Source organism: Vombatus ursinus, unplaced genomic scaffold (assembly GCF_900497805.2).
Source record: "Vombatus ursinus unplaced genomic scaffold, bare-nosed wombat genome assembly UNPS02014825.1, whole genome shotgun sequence".
NCBI classification, from domain to species: Eukaryota; Metazoa; Chordata; class Mammalia; order Diprotodontia; family Vombatidae; genus Vombatus; species Vombatus ursinus.
Genome location: NW_020954603.1, coordinates 6916443 through 6940688, shown reverse-complemented (window position 1 = coordinate 6940688; position 24246 = coordinate 6916443). Strand labels below are relative to the sequence as shown.

At 47.8% G+C, this 24246-nt stretch overlaps 1 protein-coding gene, 1 long non-coding RNA gene and 1 other non-coding gene across 3 annotated transcripts; 2 read left to right on the top strand and 1 right to left on the bottom strand.

Annotated features, from left to right (window-relative positions):
* Positions 1-177: 177 nt before the first annotated feature.
* Positions 178-3489, top strand: LOC114024868. The gene is made up of 2 exons (XR_003566960.1): positions 178-847; positions 2604-3489. It is a non-coding gene; the product is annotated as an uncharacterized LOC114024868 (long non-coding RNA).
* LOC114024962 lies at positions 226-359 on the top strand. Its single transcript, XR_003566984.1, has one exon. It is a non-coding gene; the product is annotated as a small nucleolar RNA SNORA35 (small nucleolar RNA).
* An 828-nt stretch (positions 3490-4317) lies between the features above and the next one.
* BEST4 (bestrophin 4) lies at positions 4318-10875 on the bottom strand. The gene is made up of 9 exons (XM_027837974.1): positions 10724-10875; positions 10293-10387; positions 9431-9664; positions 8784-8938; positions 8398-8475; positions 6577-6747; positions 6359-6439; positions 4944-5098; positions 4318-4678 (listed from the first exon to the last, which is right to left on the bottom strand). Exons 1-9 carry the CDS (start codon positions 10873-10875, stop codon positions 4318-4320), a joined length of 1482 nt encoding a protein of 493 aa, XP_027693775.1.
* Positions 10876-24246: the final 13371 nt, after the last annotated feature.

The window sequence follows — 24246 nt, the reverse complement described above, 5'->3', positions numbered from 1 at the left end:
CCAGAACCAGCATCACCTACATGCTGCTGATCTGCTGCATCCTTTGGACTCAACATTGTTGTTTGTTTTTTTGTTTTTGTTTTTTGGCTAGGCAGTAGGGTTAAGTGACTTGCCCAGGGTCACACAGCTAGTAAGTGTTAGTGTCGGAGGCGGGATTTGAACTCAGGACCTTCTGAATGCGGGGCTGGTGCTCTATCCACTGTGGCACTTCACTGCCCCTGGACTCCGCATTGTTAAGTGACCCACTGGCCTTCCCTGTGGCCAGCTGGGCCTCATCACAGTGCAAGAGGAATTCCCCTCCCTACCAAAGGGCCAGGCCTGCTTTTTTAGACTGCCCTTTTTGGACTGGGGGCACATCTGGACGGAGTTCAAGGGAGACTCCTTGGGAGGGAGAGCTGATAGCTGGTCCTTTACTCCTTGGGCAGCCAGTGCCTCTGCAGTGGGGGGGGGGGTCCCTGACCACAGGTGTGGCCACACCTCTACATCCCAGGGGGAAGTGGAGTGGCTTAGGCAGTTAGCCAGTCTGCCTCCTTTTCCTTAATATTTACCTGCCCAGGACTGGTGTGAGGTTGAAATAAGGTAACATACTTTTAGGATAGTGCTGAGCACACACTAGGCATTTTACTAAATCCTCCTCTGCTGACTTTGCTCTTGTTCCCTTTCTACCTCCTGGCTGCCCAGCCTTGGCGGCGGCAGCGTCCAAACTGACCTGTGGGCAGGAATTGGCTGTTTTTAACTTTTAACTTGTGGGACAGTTGGCTGTCTGCATTGGCATTTCCTTGGCAGGTGTTCCTAGGAGGGAGTCTGACCAAGGAGGGGCCTTTCAGCTCCCATCACTATGATGCTGGTGAGACTTACCTTGATAATGTCTTTTCCTTCTACCACTCTCCTTCACCCCTCACCCTCGTGATGAAGTAGCCTTAGTCCTTACCCAGTCAAGCTCTGCTTGTTCAAGTGAGCCTGATCCATCCCATCCCCACCATGTTGCCCTTTGTTATCCCCACTCACTTACCTTCAGTCTCCCAACTACTAGCTCCTTCGAGAGTACTTAGAAGCGTGTTCTTGGCTTGCCCCATCCTCAAACCCATGTCTGCTAGCTGTTCTGAGGCTCCAGTGCCTTTTATGACTGAACTTGAAGCCATAGGCAATGAATGCTGCCACTTTCTCCATACTCAACCCTGTTATAATCTGGCTTCTGCCCTAATCTAACCAAAATTGCCCTCTGAAGTTACCAGTGATCACCTAATTACCAACTTCAAAGGTCTCAATCCTCATTCTTCTTGACCTCTGCAGCCTTCGATGCTGTCCATCACCATCTTCTTAATATTCTTTCCTCTAGGATTTTGGGACACCATTCTGCTCCTACCTAACAGATCACTGCTCAGTCTCGCTTGCTGGATTCTCATCCAGGTCACAGCCTTACTATAGGTCTCCCACAGGGTTCTCCCTCCTCTATACCAATTCAAAAGTAGCTCGCATGGACTCAGTTATCTCTGCTGATGATTCTCTCAGCTACTTATCCTGCCCTAACCTCTTCCTGACCTCTAGCCTCTAATCTCCAACTGCCTTCTGAATATCTCAAATTGAGTGTTCAGTAGGCATCTTAACGTGTTCAAAACCAAACTCATCCTTTCTCCATAAACCCTTCCAAACTTCCCTGTTACTACCAAGGGGAATGTGCTAGGCTGTGCTAAGCACTTTTTTTAAACTAATACTTTATTTGGTCCTTACAACAAACCTGGGAGGTAGAAGCAATCCTCTCACAGTTGAGGAAACTAAGGCAAATAGGATGAGTGATTTGCCCAGGGTCAAATAGCCACTAAATCTCTCAGGCTGTACTTTTGAACTCCCTTCTACCTGTCCTGACTCCAGGCTCAGCACTGTATCCACTTCCAGCCTAGGAGTCTTCCTGAACAACTGCTCACTCTCTCACCCTGTATGTCCCGCCAGGGCCTATGAATTCTACCTTTGTAAGGCCTCACGTACACCTTTTTCTCCCTGCAACTACCCTCATACAGGCCTCATCTCTTCATGCCCGAACTGCTGGTGACTTCCTGCCACAAACCTCTCCCTGCTCCAATCCAGCTACCAAAAGCAAAAGTTATATGTCACACACACCCGCATTCAATAAACCTCAGTGGCTCCCTATCACTTCCAGAGTCGGATACAAAATTCTCTGGTATTCAGAGTCCTCCATAACCCAGTCTCCTACCTGTCTAGCCTTCTTAGACCTGACTCCCGAACACGTACTCTTCCATCCAGTAATACTGGCTCCTTCCTGTTTCACCTACAAGACCTTCCATCTCAGCCTTACACCTATTGACTTTTCTTGGTCCAGGGTTGGGGAATCTGTGGCCTTGAGGCCACATGTGGCCCTCTAGGGCCTCCAGTGCGGCCCTTTGACTGAATCCAAACTTCCCTGAATGAGTCCTCTTAATAAAAGGATTTGTTCTGTAAAACGGTCTCAGTCAAAAGGCTGCATCCAAGGATCTAGGAAGCCACAGATTCCCCACCCTGCTTGGTCTCTACCAAAATCCCACCTACTTTCTCAACCCCTGAATTCCAGTGCCTTGCCTCTATTATTTCCTATTTATCCTGTACAGAGTTGATTCACCTCTCTCACTCCATTGAGATCTCTTCAATCAGTTAGCAAGTGGGTGTTTACCCTCTCCAGGCTGCAATTCTGACTCTCACCTACACAGGACCGCCTCCGCTATGCCATAGAAACTTCTTCCTTCTGGAAGCTCAGACCAGACATCGGAAGTACCGTCCTTCCCTGGGGACTCCCTTTCTAATTGGTTAGCTCCTCCCAGAACCTCCAATTTAAGGAAGAGGTCCAGGATGTCTTCTCTCTCCAGGCAGCATTACTATCACAGGACTCTTCCATAGCCCCAAGCCACACATCATCTTCCCTTCCTTATATGAGTTGTCTCACGTTCCCCAACATAACCCCCAAGTGTAAGCTTGTTGAGAGCGGGATTGGCTTTCGACTTCTGTTTGTATTCCCAGCGCTTTGCACCGTGCCTAGCACCACCGTAAGCACTTAAATGCTTGTTGAGGGATCATCCTTAGAGTAGCCTTGAATACAATGCCTCACTTTCCTCATCTGGAAAATAGGGACGATACAGAACACCTGCTTGGAAGGAATGATGGAAAAGCCCCTCTTGGTACGTGAACTTCTGGTTGGATTTAGGAGCACACGGAGATCTTTCTATGGACCTCTCCGGGCCATGTGATTTGGGGGGGGTGCCAATTGGGGTTAAGTGATTTGCCCAGGGTCACCCAGGTAGTAACAAGTGTTTGGTCTGAGGCCGGATTTGAACTCAAGTCCTCCTGACTTCAGGGCCGATGTTCTATCCACTTCGCCACCTAGCTGCCCCTGGGCCATGTGATTTCAAGGGGAGAAGGGAGTTCCCCTTTTGTGCTTGTATGTCCATTCCTAGCCCGTGCCCTTCGCCAAATAAATGCTTATTGCACCATAGCCTCAGATCTGCGTATCCAGCCTCAGTCTCTCTCACTGGCGCCTTAAGGTCACATTATTCACCTTCGTGTTTCCCAATTCTCCCAGGGCCTGTATCTGTCCCATTTTCAGGGTCCTCCTTGGCCCTTGCGTTACCAAAGCCTCGGGACTCCTCCGTCTTCCGGCAGTCCCAGGACTAGACCCCAAAAATACTGAACCAACGTGGCCCCATGGGGAGCAGCACTGGATTTGGGGGAGCACATCCCACTTTTGGATATTTGGTGATTTGGGCAAGTCTCTTTAGCTCCTTTGTGTATAGATCAAGGGGCTTGGACCCCGTGACTCCCGACCTCCCTTCCAGCTCAAGACGTAAGAATGTGTAGTCCCTTTCTGGGCTGGTTTCCTCCTCTAAAATAAGAATGGACCCGATGGCCTCCGAAATGATGTCCTTCCAGTACTGAATCTTTGCTTCTCTGACTGCCACAATAGGCTCGCTGGGGCTCACTATCCCCACCCCCACCCCTACCCGTCCAGGCTATCCTGGGCAGGTTCCCCCAAGACCCTGGAATACACACTGTCAGAAGGGGCTGCCCGAACACACTTTCTCCCTCGCAGGTTTCATGGTCCTTGGCTTCAAAGGACAACACGCCGCCCGAGGGCAAGTCCCCCCCCCCCCACAAATACACACACATACACGCATACACACCTAAGGCGTTGGTGGGGGAATAAGGGAACCTTTATTGAAGGGTCCAGGCTAACTGGAAGTCCTTAGGCCACAGCCAGTACAAGTCCGTGAATGGGGTGGGTGGTCTGACGCACTTGGGGCCTCGGGGTGGACTAAGACAACGGGGAGGGGGCTAAGGGGTGGGCCTGGCCTCACTGCTAGGAGCGACCTTCTCCTCTTCCTCCTCCTCCTGGGAGCCCGCGTCCGGACTTGGGGCCTCCGGAGCCTCCTCGTCTATGCGGGCTGCCGGCACAGGCAGGAGCCGGCCCAGGCGCATACGTCCCGGGACCGGTGTGGCTGCCTGGGCGGTCTGGAGGCGGGACGGCATCAGAGGGGTGCGCGGGACCCGCAGGCTGATGGCCGGAGACGGGGCGGAGGCTCCCAGGAAGCGGCCGAGCAGCGGCGTCCGTGCCCACGCCGGACTAGAAGACCTCGAGAGAGCCCCAGCCTCTTTCTCCATCTCCGCCTCTGACTGCGCCAGCTCCTCCGACATACTGCAGGTGGAGGGGAGGGGGAGCGGGAAAGGAGGGCTGGACGTGAGCAGGCGGCAGGCCACGCCCATCACCTGGCTCCAGCCTGCCCGACCACGCCCATCCAATGCCCCTATAAGCACTGACCACGCCCCTCTTAGCCAGACACCCGGGCCCCTAGCTGTCTGCGCCCCTCCTTCCGACCTCCACCTTCCCAGGCCCTGCCTATGCCCCTTTCCTCGGCCCTGCCGGGACACCCCACCCCTCGCCGTTCTCCTTGGGCACTAACCGCAGGTTAAAAGTGGAACCCATGAAAGAGGGTCGCAGGCTGTCGGCCGCCGAAGCCACAGTGTAGGGGGGTTGAGCAGCTGCTTCGCCCCAGTAGCGGTCCCGGCCCATAGGGGGCAAGTCCCCATACATGTCATCCACAGACAGCAGTGACACCTGCGGGAATGAGGATTAGACACTGAGAGACACAACCTTAGGACCAATATGTGGTGATCCTTCCCAGTCCCCACCCACCCAGGGCTCGAGGTGGGAGCAGAAACCGAGGCCACCTCCAAACCTTGTACAAATGGGGAAAATGAGGCAGTCCAGAGAGGCTAGGGGCTGGAGAGAAGGAAGCCTCCAACTGAGGTCCCTGACATCCTTTGAGCTGCGACTGGCTGAATCTGGTTTCAATCTCTGAATCTTGGCCCGAAAGAAGCCCTCCACACACAGCCAGGGTGGGCAGCGCATGCGTGGGCCCCTCAGTTCTCCTTAGAAAGCCAGCCTCAGGCTTGGTGCATTCTGTGGCCTACAGCTATAGGCTCCACTCCAGACTGGTCCTCAGGTAACCCTCCCCATAAACAGCTTCACCTCCCCACCACCCCACACACTCCCAGCTCCTGCCTGTCTTTGGAGTGGGACCACAAGACCCGCTGTATTACCCCTATCCAGGCCTCCTCCCTGGATGCTCACTGTCTGTGACCTTGCCCAAGCATTTTCTCCTCTTCATCCTCAGTTTCCTCTTCTGTCAAATAGGGAGAGTAATCCTTGCCTGACCAACTTCTTCTTCCTTTTTCCTTTTTTTTTTTTTTGCTTCTTGGTGAGGCAGTCAGGGTTAAGTGATTTGCCCAGGGTCACACAGCTAGTGTCAAGTGTCTGAGGCTGGATTTTAATTCAGGTCCTCCTGACTCCAAGGCCAGAGCTCTCTCTACTACACCACCTAGCTGCGCCTGGCCAGCTTCTTAGGGTCGATGGAGGGAGCACCTCCATTATGAGATAGAGGTGTCCAGGAAGCTTCTAGACAAGGAACCCTGAGTCACCCTCTGTCAGCTTGGAACTCTCAATGTGCTGGGCTCACTATTCTACTGTGGCCCTAACTGCAACCTCCCTCGAGGGGCTGTAACTCTTTGGGGACCACACCTGGTTCCATAGTCTGACTACAAGCCCCCTTATCGCCTGGCCTGAGAGGTCTTGATCTCTGCCAATACTGTCCAGCACACATGTGCACCTCGCCCCAGTGTAGACCAGCACAGGGCCCTACTGGAGCGAGCAGTAAATGTGAATTGAACTTTATCTAATTCAGGTCTTTATGGTATCTGCCCCTTTCCCCAGCAGAAGGTAAGCTCCCCAATGCTTTGTGCAAAAGAATACAGCAGTTTCCCAGGGTGCTGCCCAAGTCCCTGGACAGTTGCCCTGGGGAGCTCTCTCAAGGCCCACCTGCAGGTTTCTATCAATGAGCTGGTTGGTTTCAAAGTCATCATCATCCTCCCCAAAAGGGTTGATGATTTGTTCAGCCACCTGTAGGGGGAAAGGAGAAGTTATTTGTCCCTGGCACTCACTAACTGATTCCCTTCCCCAGGGGAAACCTTGAGGCCAAAGGGCTCCCTTGGGCACAGAGCCACACTGCCTACCCTCCCAGCCCTTTTGGTACCCACCTTAAGCCAGCCAGCATAGAAGAAGAATTGTAGAAGGGTGGTGAGTGGCACATACAGATCCAGATCCCCCAGGGGCCCCTCTTGGCCTTTCAAGGGGGGCTTAGGATCCTCCAGGAACTGACGTCCAATGATACAAAAAGCAAAGAAGGAATAGACAGCAATGGTCACCACCTGGCAAGGCAGAGACATGAAGAAAGGAAGCTGGAGAGACTGGCTTTGGAGTCAGGGAATGGGGCTTCTGGGCCTGGTTCTGGCCTCTGCTGCAATGGTGACCCCGGGCAGGTGAGAGCTTGAGGGAACTCTGCCTTCTGAGCAGGCTTTTAATTTCCAACGTGAAAGGAAGAGCTTGGCATTCCCCCCTATGAGGAAACAGGCTCAGAGAGATTAGACTTCTGCTGGGCCCCAAGAGGCAGAACCTACAGCAAGGTGAAAGGCAGTGGGGTGGGGACATAGAAAGGTAGAGGTGGGCCAGGGGTCAGAAAAGCTTCCTTCCTAACAATTCAAGCTGCCTCCGTGTATCATAGAATGCTTTGAGGGGGGCAGAGTGAGCTCCCCATAACTATAGGTAAGCAAGCAGCTGTGAATGCCCACAGGTCAGGGATGCTGTTTTAGATGCGAGGCTCCTTGTGTAGGTATTGGCTAAAGGAGAGCCCTCTGACATCCCTGGCAGCTTGGAAGGCATCTAGCCTCTTTCCAAGCAGCACAGGGAAGGCTTCTCCCCCAGAAGCGAGCCCAGCACCCGAGTCTCCTGACTCTCCATGAAAGGGTCGGGGGTGAGAAGTGAAGTTGTGCTGTGAAGGAGCCCCAGGGATGGCATCATGGATCACTGTCCCTAGAGATCTGGGAGCTTCTTCCAAGGCTCTCAGGCCGTTCCTGCAAACCCAGTTCTGGGAAGCAGCCGTGGGAGAAGGCAGCTTTGGGAAGGATCATGGCACCCCAGCACATAACACATGTGCTTTCTTCCCATACAGCTCAGGGCTGATCGCACCCATCCCTCGCTCCCCAGTGACCCACCATGGATCTGCTCCCAGGGCTTATCTCTGGAGCCTTCACTCTGACAAACATTGATGTAACACCTGCCCTATGCAAGGAATAAGGAACAACCCAGAGCTTCCCCTTCCTGACCCTGTTCCATCTCAGTTTGAGGTTGACCAGGAGGAACTGGAATGGGAGGGTGGGGCCGTGGGGGAGTAGCCTGGTCTCAGGATTTGCAGGATGGCTGGCCGGGTGACTCAGAGGCTGATAGGGCAGTGGACAGAAGGTGAACACTTAGGTGGGAGCCAGGGAGGTAGACAGGGACCTGGGCACCAGGAGGGGAAAGGTAGCGAGTGTGGCCTCAAAGCTCCTCTGGGTAAAAGAATCAAGCTCACATATTCTAGCTGGCACTCAAGGCTCTCTGACCGTGTACCATCCTACCTTTCCAGTTCCACTTTTCTTCTGTTTGTTCCTTCCACACTTGGGCACTGGTACTCCCCAATTCATTTTTCCATATTTCTTAGCTGCCTTGCCTGCTCATCCCTCTAAGCCTGCTTCAAATACCACTTCCTCCAAGAAGACCACCCAGATCACCTGGCTTGATAAAGGGCTCAGCCTCTCCCAAACCACAAAGGCTGTTCTGCTTGTCCCTCTCTGCTGTAGTTAGCCTGGAAGAGGGTATATCACAGCTCTCTGTGCTACGGTCTTATCCCCCTCCCAGGCCCAGAGCTCCTGGAGGGGAAGGGCCAAGTCTTGGCTAGATTCTGTGACTCCCGAGCTTAAGGCTCTGCCCACTGTAGGTGCTTCATGTGTGCTTGTCAGATTGCCCCGTGGGGGTGGTGTTACCTGAGTGTAGACCAGGGGGAAGCTGATCCAGTCATAGTGGAAGAGGAGGCTGCACTTGCCTCTGTATTGGTTCAGCTCCTAGGCAGAGGGCCAAGGAGGGGAGGTAAGCAAGGGTGGGAAGAAGGCAGGAAGAGTTCTCTGGGTTGGGTGGGTCTGTCCTAGGGCTCCTAGGGGCATGTGGCCAGGGAGAATGATTAGAAAAGCTTCAGGTCACTCCTGGGGAACAGCAGCCACTAGGCTCTACCTTAGCAGCAAGACCCAAGGCAGTCTTATGGAAGGGTTAGGTGGGTACAGGGCTAGTGAAGGGGGTGGGGAGGGGAGTCAGCAGCAAGGGGAGGAGTGCAGGGGCTGGGGCCAAGGGGCCCATCGACCTGAGCTGCACTCACCTCCAAGAGAAGCCCAAAGGCAATGTCATCCCGGACCCGGCCCTCTCTTCGAGCCTGGGCAGCCAAGTTGGTGAACCAGACACAAGGAACCCAGTATTTGTTGAAGTCGGAGTGCAGGCTCTCAAATTTCTGCTTCTCCTCCTGGGACATGAAGCCTACAGAGATCCGGTGGTCTCCTTCCTGCCTCTTCTTCCCTGACACATTCAGCCCTAACCTCCCATCCCATCTTGCCCCTATCCACTTCCTCCCCTATTGGACCCAAGGGCAGGGAGCGGAGGGGGAGAGGGATCCCAATCTAGAGATGAAAGGGACTTCAGAGGACATCCAATGCCCTCATTCTGCAGGTGAGGGAAACTGAGGCCCAGAGCCAGGAAATGCATCTGGGTTCTGTGACTCCGAATTCCATCTTCTTTCCACTTCGGAACTCTGCCCCACCCCATCCACCTGAGTGGCTGACCAGGGACCACCTAGGAGCCCCTGCACAGGAATCCGGAGGGAAGCCCTTGATTTTAACCCGAAGTTCTGGCTTCTGAACAGCCCAGAAGAGGTTGCTCAGCCCACCCCTAAGCCTGACCTTGCCTGCCCTGGTTCTGGGCTTGTGTCTGGCCCTCCCACCCCCAGACCTGGGCCTGGCCCGGGCTCAGCACCTGCTTCCACTACGTGTTCTATGGTGGGGAAGCGCCGGAGCACTCGCGTGCTGACCGAGCGCAGCACCAGCACTGAAGACAGGTTGGCGTAGCGCAGCAAAGTCCGGCGCAGAGTGCGTCCGCGCTCGTCGTCCCCGTGCACTGTGGCTGTCACCACGCACATGAGGCGGTCTGGCAACGGGATGCTCCTGTACTGGGCCCACCAACGATTCACCACCTGAGTCACGTAGAAACCTACGGGATTGGGGAGGACAGGCAGAGGCTGGGATGCTGGGGCTTCGAGAGCCCCAGGGGCTGAAAGGCATGGGAGTGAGGGAGGGCTCAGAGGTCCCCTCGGGACTAAGGTTCCCTGCCTGATCATTCTCCGCCGTCCTGGACCACCGCAAGGCAGGAAGAGGGCCTGCCGGGCCGAGAATGGGCAGGGAGGACCTTGGACAGAGACCTTGGCGCACAACTCTACCCTACCCCTTCTCTCGGAATGGGAAATCTCGGGCACTCGCCCAAGGATACCAGCGAACCCGGAGCGGAACTGGGACTTGAACGAAGGCCCCAGAGGAGGATGTCTCAAGAATAAGGAATGGGGGTGGGAAGTAGCCTCTTCTTTCTGACCCTGGACTTTCTGACGCTGGACTCCCTGTGTGGACCACACAGGGAGGTGTGGCTCACTTCCTCCTGGAGTGGTTCAGGTTGGATTGGGTAATGGTTAACGTCAAAGTGGCGTTCCCACGGGGAGGGGCCCCGTGTTTAGAAAGGCCACCAGGAGGAGAAGGGTCCTAGCGGGAGATTAGGGCTGGGAGGAGGAGTGCTCTGTTGGGAGCAGGCCTTGATGGAACTGACGGGCAGCTAGGCTGGAGAGCCTTACCCAGAACGAACGACATAGGGATGAGGTCCGCAGAGCGGTTGCAGTACCGAGCCACTTGAGCATAGATGCGCTTCTGTTCCGGGGATAGCAGAATCCTGCGTGACAATCCATTAGAGGGGCAAGACTGGGGGGGGCGGGGAAGGGAAGGGGTCGTAGGACGCACCAGGACCTTCCCGACTGAAGAGCTGAGACCCTGACAACCTCTTGAATTCTGAGAACCCCCATCCCTTCTGAGGTCCCTAGAGATCCCTGTCTCCCACTGAAGCTCCCCTCCCCATGGAGTTCCCCTATATGACCACCTCCCTGAGCATCCCCCTGAAATCCCCCTCCTCCTGAGTGCCCCTCCTCAGAGTTCCCTTCTCTTCAGCTCCCCTTAATCCTTGGTGGAACCCCACCTGCCCCCTGCACCCCTCCCCACATCAAGACCCCACCGATAGGTGAGGCTGAGAATCCCATAGAGACCCAGGAACACCAGTAGCTCCTTGTATAGCAACTTGTAAATGCTCCCCCGCCAGCGGAACAGGAGTGCTGAGAAGCCCCCAAAGCGGGCATTGGCCACACGAAGAGTGTAGGACACAGTCATTAAGTCTGCAGAGAAACAGGCACCAGCAACTCAGAGAGACATGTCTGTCCCAGGCAGACCTCCTCCCCTTCTTTCCAGCAGGCAGCTCCCCATCAGATGTATGTGGGAGTGGGGAGGCTTGCACAGGGTTAAATCCTGGGGCTCTTCACCTTCCAGGCCCTACCTGCCTTGGTTCCAGCCTGTGCAGAGAGCGGAAGAACTGGAGGTGTGGCCCAGACCCCTTAAATAGCTGCCCTGGGGCCCATAAAGCCAGAATGGATTGAAGCTGTCATGGGCTATCTTCCCCACCCAAGGACTGGGAACTGGGCCAGACATTCCCACCAGACAAGATGAGCCTAGTGAGCAGAAGCCCAGGGCCAGCTCTATGCTTGTGGAGCCAACATTTGACAACCCACCGTGGCACTTGACAGTTTAGCAAAAAATTCCTCTCTGAGCATCTGAATGAACTCTCCCAAGAGAGAAAGCAGAGGATGCCTCTTCCCTGGATGAGAACTGATGCCCAGTCAGTCTGTTAGTCAGTTGACATGCATTTATTAATGATTCTGACACCTTTAGGCTCTTAAGAGACACTGGACTCAGAAGATCTGTGCCAAAGGAGGGGCTCCTATGAACATGCATATTCCAGTGTCTGAGTAATTGGCAGGTTTGTGAATTGTGAAGAGCTTTGTAAACTTGGAAGCCCCTTGAAATGACTTGCCTTGGGAATGATGAAAGGGTCTCTGAGCAGTTGTAGATGGAAGGGCAAGTGTGTAAAGGCACTGACTGCTGGTGGCCCTGTCCCCTCCCCCTCCCTCTACCCTCTCCCTGTCCTCCTCCCTTTTTCCAGTACCGAGGGCATGCCTTATTCCTACCCCCGACCCCAAGAAACCCTTGAATCGGCAGTGCCAGTCATGAGTCACAGGGGAATAGGGATCTCCCCACACTCAGGCTGGATATTCATCCTAGAAATGGCCCAGAATACGGATGGTCACGGGGACCTTCTCCTCAGGCCTAGGTGCCTCCCTCCCAGCCTTATCTCATGCCTTATCTATACTTTTATCTCTCCTGTCTTTCAAACCTGACTGAGGAAGTAGATCCTGGGCCCACCCAGACCTGTAAATCACCCTGGACTCCAAGACCTGCCAGCCTTCCCCAAGGTTAGCTGCCAGGTTTCTCTTCAGTGTCTCTCTCCATCCGACTCTTCTCCATTTCTGTCGCCTCTATTTCCATCGCTCTCCCTGCCTCTGTCCTTCTGCTGTCTCTTCTCTACCTCTGTCTTGGTCTCTCTTCTCCATCTTGTCTCTATCTTTCCATCCCTCCATCTCCTCTCAATATATCATCTTTTCATAGACAAAGTATCCATGGACTGAGCACTCACCCCCTGTCCTCTGGATAGTCCTCTCTCCAAGTAGAATATGAGCTTCTTCACTGCAGGGATTATTTAATTTATTATCTTAGCACCTCCATCCAAACAAATGGAATGGGTTAGGAGGATGAAAGGGGAGAGCAGAGGATGCACAAGATGGATGGGACCTGTGATTTCACTGGTGTGACTTCTGGCTAGCAAAGCAGATGGATGCCTCTGCTAACTGTGGTCTCAGAGAGCTGTCCAGGGCATATAGGTTTAGTGACATGCCAGGGTCCCTTCACCAGTATGTGTCAGAGGCAGGCCATGAATTCAAGTCTCTTTGACATTGGGTTCAATTCTCTAGTTTCTGCCAAATACATCATAGTGTGATGATTAAAAAATTCTGAGAGACATAGTTTCTGGGTAATTTTATAATTTTATTTAAGACCAACACATTATTAATAAAAGGATGATCATTTAGCCATCTCTCTTAGACCAAAGACAATCATGGTGGCTGGCTCACCCTTCATATACTCTTCAAAGAACGGGTGTTCAATGAGGGTCTGAGAGTGACACCCTTGGACAGAGAGACTTATTTCTAGACCCAGATCACCCCCAGCCATGAGCAATCTATTCAAAGAATTTATGCCCCATCCGAGCCTGAGAAGAACACAATGGCTACACCACCTGGGTGAGATCTTGAACAAAAAAGTTAGTCTGATCTCATTATCAGCAATGTCCTTCAGGAGACTGAATTTTTTAAAATCAGGACTTTAGAAAGAGGGGAGAACTCCAGATCTCCCCAAACGACTGGTTATTAATAATCATTTCTCTCGGTAGGCACTTAATCAGTGGTTATTGAATTGGTTGGATGAGTCTTCCTCTCTCTTCCCCTTTCTCTGTATCTCTCCTTTCCTATGTATCTATTTGACCTGCTTTCTACCTTCAGATGCCTCTCCAGCCATCTGCCCCGTCCATACACAAATTGCAAAGTGTGAGTAAAAAGCAAAATGATCTGAAGCTTTTGAGCAGTTGGAGGCCATGGTTAGACCTACACTTTAGGAAAAAATCACGTTGGCAGCTGAGTGGAAGACATTTCATGAATTAGAGGTTGGAGGCAGAGAGACCATATTAGGTGGCTGTTAGAATAGTTAAGGACAAAAATAATGCTGACGTGAGCTAAGGTGATGGCAGCTGTGTGAGTGGGGAGAAGGGAATGGATAGGAGAAAGGAGAGGTCTTGTGGAGGCAGAAATGACCAGATATGGAAACTGATTGGATGTTGGGGTGAGGGAAAGGAATGAATAAAATTACGGTTAAAGTGAGAAACTGAATTAGGGATAGAAGCAAGGATTCTAAAGAGAGAAAGAAATGCACTTCAGTAGATTTGACATTGGTTGATCGGCCAAACCCAGCAGCAAGATGGTGCAGCGGATAGAGTGCCGGGTCTGAAGTCAGGAAAAGTTATCTTCCTGAGTTCAAATCTAGCCTCAGATACTTACTAGCAGTATGACTCTGGGCAAGTCACTTAACCCTGTTTGCCTCAGTTTCCTCATGCGTAAAATGAGCTGAAGAAGGAAATGGTAAATCACTGCAGGCTTTTGGCCAAGAAGACCCCAAGTGGGGTCACAAAGGGTCAGATTCCACTGAGCAACGACCAAAGAGTGTTCATTAATTCCAAGTCCAATGTTTACTTGGAATGAAGTTTCCAGTGGAGTACCCTAGGGATCTGTGTTTAATCCTATTTCATTTAATATCTTCACCCGAGATTTGGCTAAAGGTATTTATGATATACTTCTCAAACTTGCAGACAGAACCAAGCTGAGAGGAATAACTAACATGCTGGATGACAGTTAGGAATTAAAAAGATCTTAAGAGGTTAAAACAGAAGTTCCCAAACTTATTCAGCCTACTGTGCTCCCTTTAAAAAAAAAATTATTCAGTGCCCCCCTGGAAATCTACATTCTTTAACCCTTTAATATTTTAAAAATTTGCATCATTTCAAAAAATATATAATTTTTAAATGATGCATATTAAATTTAATAATTTATTGTAAATTTATGGGTTTTTTCCTGCATGGAAATTTTGATGACACAATATTGCATCGTGTAATCATATAGTATCATATAGTAAACAAGTCATTACAGACACATGTTCCTGCAGATGCATGCTGGACTTCCCGACAATGCAACGTTTCCTGACCCCATTTGGGGTTTTCTTGGCAAAGATCCTGGAGTGATATGCCCTTTCTTTGTCCAGCTCATTTTACAGACGAGGAAACTGAGGCAAAGAAGGTCAAGTGACTTGCTAAGGGTTATGCAGCTAGTTAAGTGACTTGAGGCTGGAGTTGAACTCAGGTCTTCCTGACTCTAGGCCCAGCACTCAATCCATTGCACCGCTAGCTGCCCTAAAGTTGCAATCTATAGGATTCATAGTTCACACACACACACTCACACACACACACACACACACACGTGCAAACTTGCCAGCTCTGGAAGCAGTCAAGGTAATTCATGCAGGAAGCAGCTTTATAGAGTGTGATGGTCTCTATCAGAAGGCAACAGTTTGAGGAGGGAATTTCTCTCCTCTTCCCCAATCAGCCACGTCATCTTGTCCCACACGAAACACAGCATTCTGCTGGAAGCAGAGAGAGATGGAAGTGGCGTTCTGTTTGGAAATTAAGGTAAACTGAGAGACAAGCCCAGTCAGGGTATTAGTTAACCAATAAATTGAGTGGGTGACTTCTCTCAATGACCAAGACACTGAGTGGGGGTCTTTTATAACAATTAGAAAAATGACTGAGCAAAATCTCCAGCACTAGTAAGTGTGTCTTCTTCTGATTGACCTGACATTACATTATGACAATCCTGGTTGGTAGATATTTTAATGAGGAAGTGGGTTAAGAGTCAACTCAGTTCCTCCTCCTTACTTCCTTACTGGACTATGGGATTACTTCTCCAGTGACAGAATTAGTCTGCAAACATGGGTATAGTCTGCAATAGGGCTTTGAGTGAATCAACTTGAATTTGAGTTAAGTGGGTAGTGGGTGAGGTTACAAAGGTATACAAGGATAGAGGTTCAATTCACAACAGAATTGATTCCTGAGTTTCTCCAGGTGTAGGAGAGAATTAAACCCATGCCAGTTTAAGTCTTTAAAATAGTATTAAAATAAATTTTCAATTTTGCAGTGGCTATGGGGAAAATGGCTGTAGAGAACAGAATTAACTTTGGATTCAAGAAAAAAGCAGCCGCGGCATTTGGGAGTTGGGTTCTGGAAAGGACAGACTCTTAGAACCCCCTTAACAAAAGATGCTGTACCCAGGAAGGAAAAGGAAAAGGACATTGGGCCCTGCACTATTGTACACTCTGGTTGCTTTGGCCACATATGATCCCAACATGATTTTTTTTAATTTTGATTTATCAACAATCATTTCCTTAAGCTTTTGAGTTTAAAATTTTTCTCCCCATCCCTCCTCCCCTCCCTCCTCTCCCCAAGACTGAAGGCAATGTGATATAGCTTTTACATATACATTCCTATTAAACATATTTTCACATTAGTCATGTTGTAAGGAAGAATTAGAACCAATAGGAGGAACCACAAGAAACAGGAAACAAAACACAACAGAAGAAAAAAAGAGCAAATAGTATGCTTCGATCTGCATTCTAACTCCATAGTTCTTTCTTTGGACATGGATAGCATTTTCCATCATGAGATTTTGGAGATGTCTTAGATCCTTGTATTGCTGAAAGGGCTAAGTCTCTCAAAGTCATCGTGAAATGTGGCAGTTACTGTGTACTGTGTTCTCCTGGTTCTGCTCATTTCACTCAGCATCAATCCATACAAGTCTTTCCAGGTTTTTCTGAAGTCAGCCTGCTCATCATTTCTTATAGCACAATAGTATTCCATTACATTCATATACCACAACTTGTTCAGCCATTCCCCAATTGATGGGTATTCCCTCAATTTCCAATTCTTTGCCACCACAAAAAGAGCTGCTATAAGTATTTTTGTACATGTGGGTCCTTTTCCCATTTGTATGATCTCTCTGGGATACAGCCCTAGAAGTGCTATTGCTAGGTCAAAGGGTATGCACATTTTTATAGCTATTTGGGCATAGTTCCAAATTGCTCTCCAAAACGGCTGGATCAGTCAGATCTAAATAATTGGAAAAACATCAGTTGCTCATGGGTAGGCCGAGATAATATAATAAAAATGACAATTCTACTTAAGCTAATTTACTTATTCAGTGCCATACTAATCAAATTACCAAAAAATTATTTTATAGAGCTAGAAAAAATAACAAAATTCATTTGGAAAAACAAAAGATCCAGAATATCAAGGGAACTAATGAGAAGAAATGCAGGGGAAGGTGGCCTGGCTCTTCCAGATCTTAAATTGTATTGTAAAGCAGCAATCATCAAAACTGCTTGGTACTGGCTAAGAAATAGAGTGGTGGATCAGTGGAATAGGTTAAGTATGCAAGACATAGTAGTTAATGACTATAGTAATCTAGTATTTGATAAACCCAACGACCCCCACTTCTGGGATAAGAACTCACTATTTGACAAAAACTGCTGGGAAAACTAGAAAAGAGTATGGCTGAAACTAGGCACAGACCAAAATCGCACACCATATACCAAAATAAAGTCAAAATGGGTTCATGATTTAGATATAAAGGCTGATACTATAAGCAAACTGGAAGAGCAAGGAATAGTTTACCTTTCAGATCTATGAAGAAGGGAAGAATTTATGACCAAACAGGAGATAGAGAACATTATGAAACGCAAAATGGATAATTGTGATTACATCAAAATGGTTGGGTCATTTCACAACTCCACCAACAATGCATTAGTGTTCTAATTTTCCCACATCTCCAATATTTATCATTTTCCCGTTTTGTCATGTTGGCCACTATTGACTGAATAGTAAAGGTACACACACTGGTGGGAGCTCAGGAGTGAAGTCTTAGGACTTCAGACCAGAGGATTACTTCATGAACCTTGAAGTACCTGCAAAACTGGGATGTTCTGGTAAATGGGTTTTTTTAATTTTTATTTTTAGGCAATTGGGGTTAAGTGACGTGCTCAGGGTTACACAGCTAGTGTCAAGTGTTTGGTCTGAGGCCGGATTTGAACTCAGGTCCTCCTGACTCTAAGGCCTGTGCTCTATCCACTGCGCCACCTAGCTGCCTCACTTGGTAAATGTTTAACAACTGGATTTGTGGGGCTAGGGGAGAATGTTCAAGGGCAACATTCTAAAGTCTAATCTGCATTATTCACATTGTTTCATCATTTTCTTGAATCTAGACATTCAACTTAAACAATCAACCAAGCTGTTTTGTAGTGTTTGCTGATTTCTGAAGCGTAAAGCCTCACACAGAAAATTTAGACTCAGCTTTTTTGAGTAGCAGCTGACTTCCAGCACACCCATACTTGTATTACTGGGGACTCGGTCTGAAAACCTGTGAGTTCTGAAGTGAGGAGGAGATAGACCCAGAAAAGTCCTTACATAGGGATCTATTAAAAGAACTAGGTATAGGGGCAGCTGGGTGGCGCAGTGGATAGAGCTCTGGCCTTGGAGTCAGGAGGACCTGAGTTCAAATCCGACCTCGGACAATTGACGCTAGCTGTGTGACTCTGGGCAAGTCGCTTAATCCTGATTGCCTCACCAAAAAGCAAAAAGCAAAAAAAAAAAAAAAAAAGAACCAGAAGACTCAAGTAAGAGAGGGGGGCATCATGGCATCCTTCATATCTGTCATAGAGAAGAGATCTGGCTTATTCTATTTGACCCAAGAGGGCAGAACCAGAAACAAAGAGGTTAAATAGAAAGAGGCAGATGTAAGCTTAATATCAGGGGAGAAACTTCCTAACCATGAAAGCTGTTCAAAACTCAGAGAGGTGGTAGGCCTTTGGTAGTGGTAGGAGGCCTTCAAGCAGAGACCGGAAAGTATCTGTGTTTGGTGTCCTGTAAAGGGGATTCCTATTTGGGTCTTTGTTCCCCAAGATGGTCTCTGAGGTCCCCCACCTTGTTTTTAAGTTTTTATTGATATTTTCTGTTTCTTACATCACCATAGTTATCCCAAGTATTCCTTCCCTTCTCCCTCCCAGATAGCCATTCCATATGACCAATAGTATTTTCTTAGAGAGGAAAATAAAAGTCAGTACAACTGATCAAGATATTGACAAAGTCCCAAAACAAGTGCCATGTATAACCCTGTGGACTCCACCTCAGTGAGGGAGTAAGTAGGGGTATCTCCTCGCTTATCTTCAGTGGCTGGATCTTTATCATTTTGTTATACTTACTTTTGATTTTTTTGGTGCGTTGTTCTTCTTTTCATTTCCATTATGGTAATTTCTGTGTATATTGTTTTCTTGGTTCTGCTTACGTCACTCTGCATCAGTTCACATAGCTCTTTCTATGCTTCTTTGCATTTATCACACACATCACTTCTTACAGCACAGTAAAATTCCGTTATATTTATGTACCACAATTTGATTAGCCATTCCCCAATGATGGGCATCTACTTTGTTTCCAATTCTTTTTTTTTTTTCAGAGATATCTCGGACTTTTTTTTTTACATTCCTATTAAACATATTTTCATATTAGTGATGTTGTAAGTAAGAATTAGAACCAACAGGAGGAACCACCAGAAAGAAAAAACAAAACACAAAGAAGAAAAAAAATAGCAAATAGTATGCTTCAGTCTACATTCAAACTCCATAGTTCTTTCTTCTTTTTGGATAGCATTTTCCATCACGGGGCCTTTGGTGATGTCTTAGATCCTTTTAGTACTTAGGAGGGTTAAATTTATCAATATAAGTCATCACACAACGTGGCTGTTATTGTGTTCCAATTCTTAACTATCACAAAAAGTACTGCTATAACTATTTTGAAATATTGGAGGCTTTGTTCTTATCTATAGCTTCTGTAGGGTATAAGCCCAGTAATAAAATCTCTGGTTCAAAGAGTATAGACATTTTAGTCATTTTAGTCCAAATTGCTTTCCAAAATGGTCTTCCCATTTCACAGCTCTACCAACAATGTATTAGTGACCTATTCAACCACAACCCCTCCAATATTGATTATTGCCATTTTTGGTTATTTTTATTAGTTTGCAGGGTGCGAGGTAAAAACTCTGAGGTTCCTTTCAACCCTGAGATTCCATGATTCTTTCCATCTCTGTGGAGTCAGGAAAATCTGAGTTCAAATCCAACCTGAGACACTTACTAGTTGTGTGACCCTGAGAAAGTCACTTCACTTCTGTTTGTCTCAGTTGCCTCATCTGCAAAATAGGGATAATAATAGCACCTATCTCCCAGGGTTGTTGTAAGGATTTAATGAGATATTACTTATAAAGCACTTAGCACACTACCTGGCACATATAGAAGGCACTTAATAAATGCTTCCTATCTTTTCTGGTTATTCCAAATCCTCCTGACTTCCCTCTAGATACTCATAAAATCATAGATTTAGAACTGGGAGGCATCTAACCCAATCTCTTCATTTTGAAGATGAAGAAATGGGCCCAGACAGGGGAAGAGATAGGTCCAAAGTCACCCAGGTGGTAAGAAGTGGCTGACATATTGTGCAGTGACTAATATTGATAGACTTAACTCTTCTCAGTGATACAAGGATCTAAGACATCTCCAAAGGCCTCATGATGGAAAATGCTATCCACATCCAAAGAAAGAACTATGGAGTTTGAATGCAGACTGAAGCATACTATTTGCTATTTTTTTTGCTTCTGTTGTGTTTTGTTTCCTCTTTCTAGTGGTTCCTCCTATTGATTCTAATTCTTCCTTACAACATGACTAATGTGAAAATATGTTTAATAGGAATGTATATGTAGAGCCTACATTAGATTGCGTGCCGTCTTGGGGAGGGAGATGGGGAGGGAGGGGGAGAAAAATTTAAAGCTCAAAAGTTTATGGAAGTGATTGCTGATAAATCAAAATAAAAAAAAAAAGAGGTGACTGAGCTGGGATTGGAAGCCAGATAGTGTCACTTGAAACCCAGGATTCCATCCATCACACCACACTGTCTCTCCAGCTTATAAATGTCCTTCCTGGTGAGTCAATGCCCCACCCCACACACACACAGACACCTCCTTCTTGCAGAACTAGCATCACTTGGGCTTTGCTTTCAGCCTGTTGCCTTAGAGATCCACAGTAGAGAGTAACTCCTGAGGACAGCACCCCCCAACATATCTCTCCCAGAGCAGGACTGTGGCAAATCAAGTCTTGGTGTAAGCTTTTCTGGGCAGCAACCCCCTCCCTCCCCCTCCATGCTGCATGCAGTTGGGGAGAGGGCTAAACTTAGAGATCCCTGCAAGAGGGTTATGGCAAAGGTGGAACCTCAAACCAAGGAGGCAGGTAGTCTCCTGGACAGGTGGACACATCCTGTCTACATTTCCAGTTCCTACCATAACTCTGCAGAGAACTCAGCCATTCTAAAGTTTCCCCATATCATGGAGTTTTGTGGTTACCAGTAGAAATGTGAGTTATTATTACAAATAAGCTGGACATGGATGTGAGGGGTACACTTGGTGGTGCTACTGAATCTACCACACCTGTCTTATTACTCTGCTTTATTCAGCCTATAGAAAATAACAAAATTAAATAACCAGTCAAGAGTGTAATATACACTGTGGCCACAAGGTGGTACTATGAATGATTCCATCAGATCATAATCTGTATGTTTATCAAACCTGACTAGTTCCTCCCTTCCCCACCCTCACCTCAACCCTCCTGAGCAGCTAGCCTGCCCAGCTGCCTCCACATTCTATATAGGTGAAAGAATAGGACCTGAAATATGTTTGAATTACTAAAATAGAAAGTATCTCCTTGTTGTCCTGAGAAGTCTTCACTGACTACTTTTGTCCTTACTTTTGACTTAAATGATTGCTTTTTTAAAAGGTATTTTCCCCTTAAACCTTCTCCTCTTCCAAACTTTCCTGGTCAAAGGCACCGCCATCTTTCCAGTGCCTAAGGTTTATAAGCTCGGCATTATCCTGGACCTCACTCTAAGAAGGATCTAGGTGACCAGTAAAGTGAGTTAAGCCTATGACCTTGTGAGTTCATAAGGTCCAGGGGACTTCTTGTCGTCCCATCTTTCCAGAGTCTGGGTTTGCAGCCAGAGAAGTATCAGTGTCCTGAGGAGCAAAGAGTGGCGTTTGGTCACTCAGGCCAGGGGGGGCTGAGAGGCAGCTGGACATGAACTTAGTGGGACCGACGCTATATGGGAACTGGGCTAAGTTCAAGGCTAATCCCCTAGAAACCAAAGTGGTATGGGGAGAGGATACTCCCAAGGGATCAGAGTGGAGGTAATGCTCCTACTTTTTTTTCTTGCACTATCAGTGAAGTCAATGTCCCTTTGTAAAAGCTACCCAGTGTTAAGAGGTTAAATAGAACCAGTGATGCTAGTCCCTGGCTCTCCAGATTAGGGGAGCAGCCAGCCAAATGGGGCTCTGCCATCAGCACCAACCCCTGAGGTGAGATGCGACAGGCCTGCTCCCGGGAGAATGGGACTGGAGCCCCCCATGTTACATACAGCAGCATAAATAAAAGGTCATTTTAGAGGTAGTAGCGGCGGGGGTGGGAAGAAAACCAGGGAGGGGAGACTGGGAAAGTCATCTTGAGGAGTCTTGGAGGAATCCAAGGAAGCCAGGAGGCAAAGATGAGGAAGGAACGCATTCCAGGCAGGGGGCACAGCCAGAGAAAAGGCATTGAGGCAGGAGATGGAGGGTTTCAAGGGAGCAACAGGCAAATGATCTTCTGATCATTCTACTCCACACTGGATTGCAAAGAAGATGGAGGGGAGCTCAATGGAAGAAAACTGGAAAGAAAGGAATGGGCTGAGGCCATGAAGGGCTTTAAACACCAAGCAGTGGATTTTGTGTTTGATACTGGAGGCAACTGGGAGCTATTTGAGTTTACTGAGTAAGGTTAGACCACATTTTAGGAAGACTACTTTGGCCACTGAATAGGGGGTGGTCTGTAGTGGAGAGGGACTTAAGGCAGGAAGGTCTTTTAGAAGGTCTTTCGGGGGCAGCTAGGTGGCGCAGTGGATACAGCACTGGCCCTGGAGTCAGGAGGACCTGAGTTCAAATCTGGTCTTAGACACATGATACTAGCTGTGTGACCTTGGGCAAGTCACTTAACCCCGACTGCCTCACAAAACTAAAAAAAAAAGAAGGTCTTTCAGTGGGGTGGAAGCTATGTGAGTGAAGATCAGGGAAGGTACAGAAGAGATGTTGTTAGGGTAGGAACAATAAGGCAGCAACAGAATGCAAGTGCAAGGTGAGTAAGAGCGAAGAGTCAGGAAAGAATGAAACAAGTTTCCAAGTCTGGGTGACAGAGAGGATAGTGGTACCCTTGAGGACACTCGTAGTTGGTGGGCATTACCTAGAGGAAGAATCTGCCAAGTAAACTGAGGAGGAGTGGGCAGACAGGTAGAAAGAGAATCAGGAAATTTCCTTATTTTTACATGGAGGGTATATTCCTAGGATCAAGAAATATGTATGTCTTTATTATATCACAAAACTCTGCCATCATTTCATACTTCATTTTGTTCAAGTATCAGTTGAAAGTGTATTGAGTAAACCATAAAGCTAAATCAAGGACCAAGTGTGCAGTACTACACAGTAATAAAATAATAAAACAATAGTCAAATGTAGTTAATATGTAGCAAACTGTAAAAACAGATATGCAAATTAGTACCATAAAGCAACATACACAGAGCCCTGCAGATGACATTCACTGTACAACACACCCTAGTAATTAGCATATGAATAGGCAAACCATATCCAATAAATCAGGACCACATGCAAATGAGCAGCAACTTATCAAAGAGCTTAACACATTAGGAATGATTGGCTTGACAAGAACAATGCATTTATAAGCCTATGAAATACAGTGGATAGGTTATGAGAGAGGGAAATCCCACAAGGATAGAAGAAGGAAAAAGAATTATTAGAAGGTTGGACTGGAATGAAACAGCTGAATCATTCAGGAAGTATTTATATTCCTTAATAAATAAACAACCAAAGGAGATGAAGGCACCATTCTCAAAAGAATAATTAGCCAGACCTGATGCTAAATGTCTATAACCCCAACTACCAGGGAGGCTGAGGCTGGTGGACCTCTTGACCTTGAGAGTTCTGAGCTGTAGTGGGATAAACTGATGGAAAGTCCCCACTGAGCTCTGTATTAATGCGTTGGACCTCAGGAACAGGAGGTCACCAGGAGGGATGAACCAGCCCCAGATCAAACTCCTATGTTGATCAGAGTGGGAGCCAGCCCATGAGTAGCTGTTGAACTTCTTGCCTAAGTGAGATAAAGAGAAAGAAAGAAAGAAAGAAAGAAAGAAAGAAAGAAAGAAAGAAAGAAAGAAAGAAAGAAAGAAAGAAAGAAAGAAAGAAAGAAAGAGAGAGAGAGAAAGAAGAAAGAAAGAGACAGAGACAAAGAAAGAAGAAAGAGAGAAGGAAGGAAAGAGACAAAGAAAGCAAAACAAAGAAAGAGGGAAGAAAGGAAGGAAAGAAATAATCATTAACAACTACATGAAAGATTGCTCTAGAAGAAAAATGGACATTAAAACAGCTCTGAAATTTCACCTCATACTCTGCAAAGTGACAAAGATAACAAAAGATGGGAAGAGTATGGAAAGATGGGCACACTACAGCATTGTTGGTGGAGCTGTGAAATGGTCTAGCAATTATGGAAATCAGTCTGGAATGATGTGAATAAAGTGACTCAAACTTCTATCCTTTGATCCATTGCCCCAATGAGATCAATGACAAAAGGCAAGGATTCATAGGCACCAATATATTCATAGCATCTAGTCAGACAATAGGCACATGTTAAGCATTTACCATGTACCAGGCACTACTGGTTCCTTTATTCGTCCTTTGTTCTCAAAGAGGACCAGTGACATCAGGAGGATGATGTCTTGACTTTCAAGTGAATTGGATTTCAGTGAGGCAGAGCTGTGGAAGGTCATCAGCCTCACTCTCTCCTCCAGAGTCATCTAAGTCTAGTGGCAAGACA

What these genes read in the sequence shown, in the direction of transcription:
- BEST4 (XM_027837974.1), bottom strand. Translation starts at nt 10,875, where the DNA reads ATGACTGTGTCCTACACTCTTCGTGTGGCCAATGCCCGCTTTGGGGGC. An exon ending in CCTTTGGGCTTCTCTTGGAG is followed by an intron (nt 8,476 to 8,783) that starts GTGAGTGCAGCT and finishes CCCTCTGCCTAG; the next exon opens with GAGCTGAACCAATACAGAGG. An exon ending in GGTTCCACTTTTAACCTGCG is followed by an intron (nt 4,679 to 4,943) that starts GTTAGTGCCCAA and finishes CTCCACCTGCAG; the next exon opens with TATGTCGGAGGAGCTGGCGC.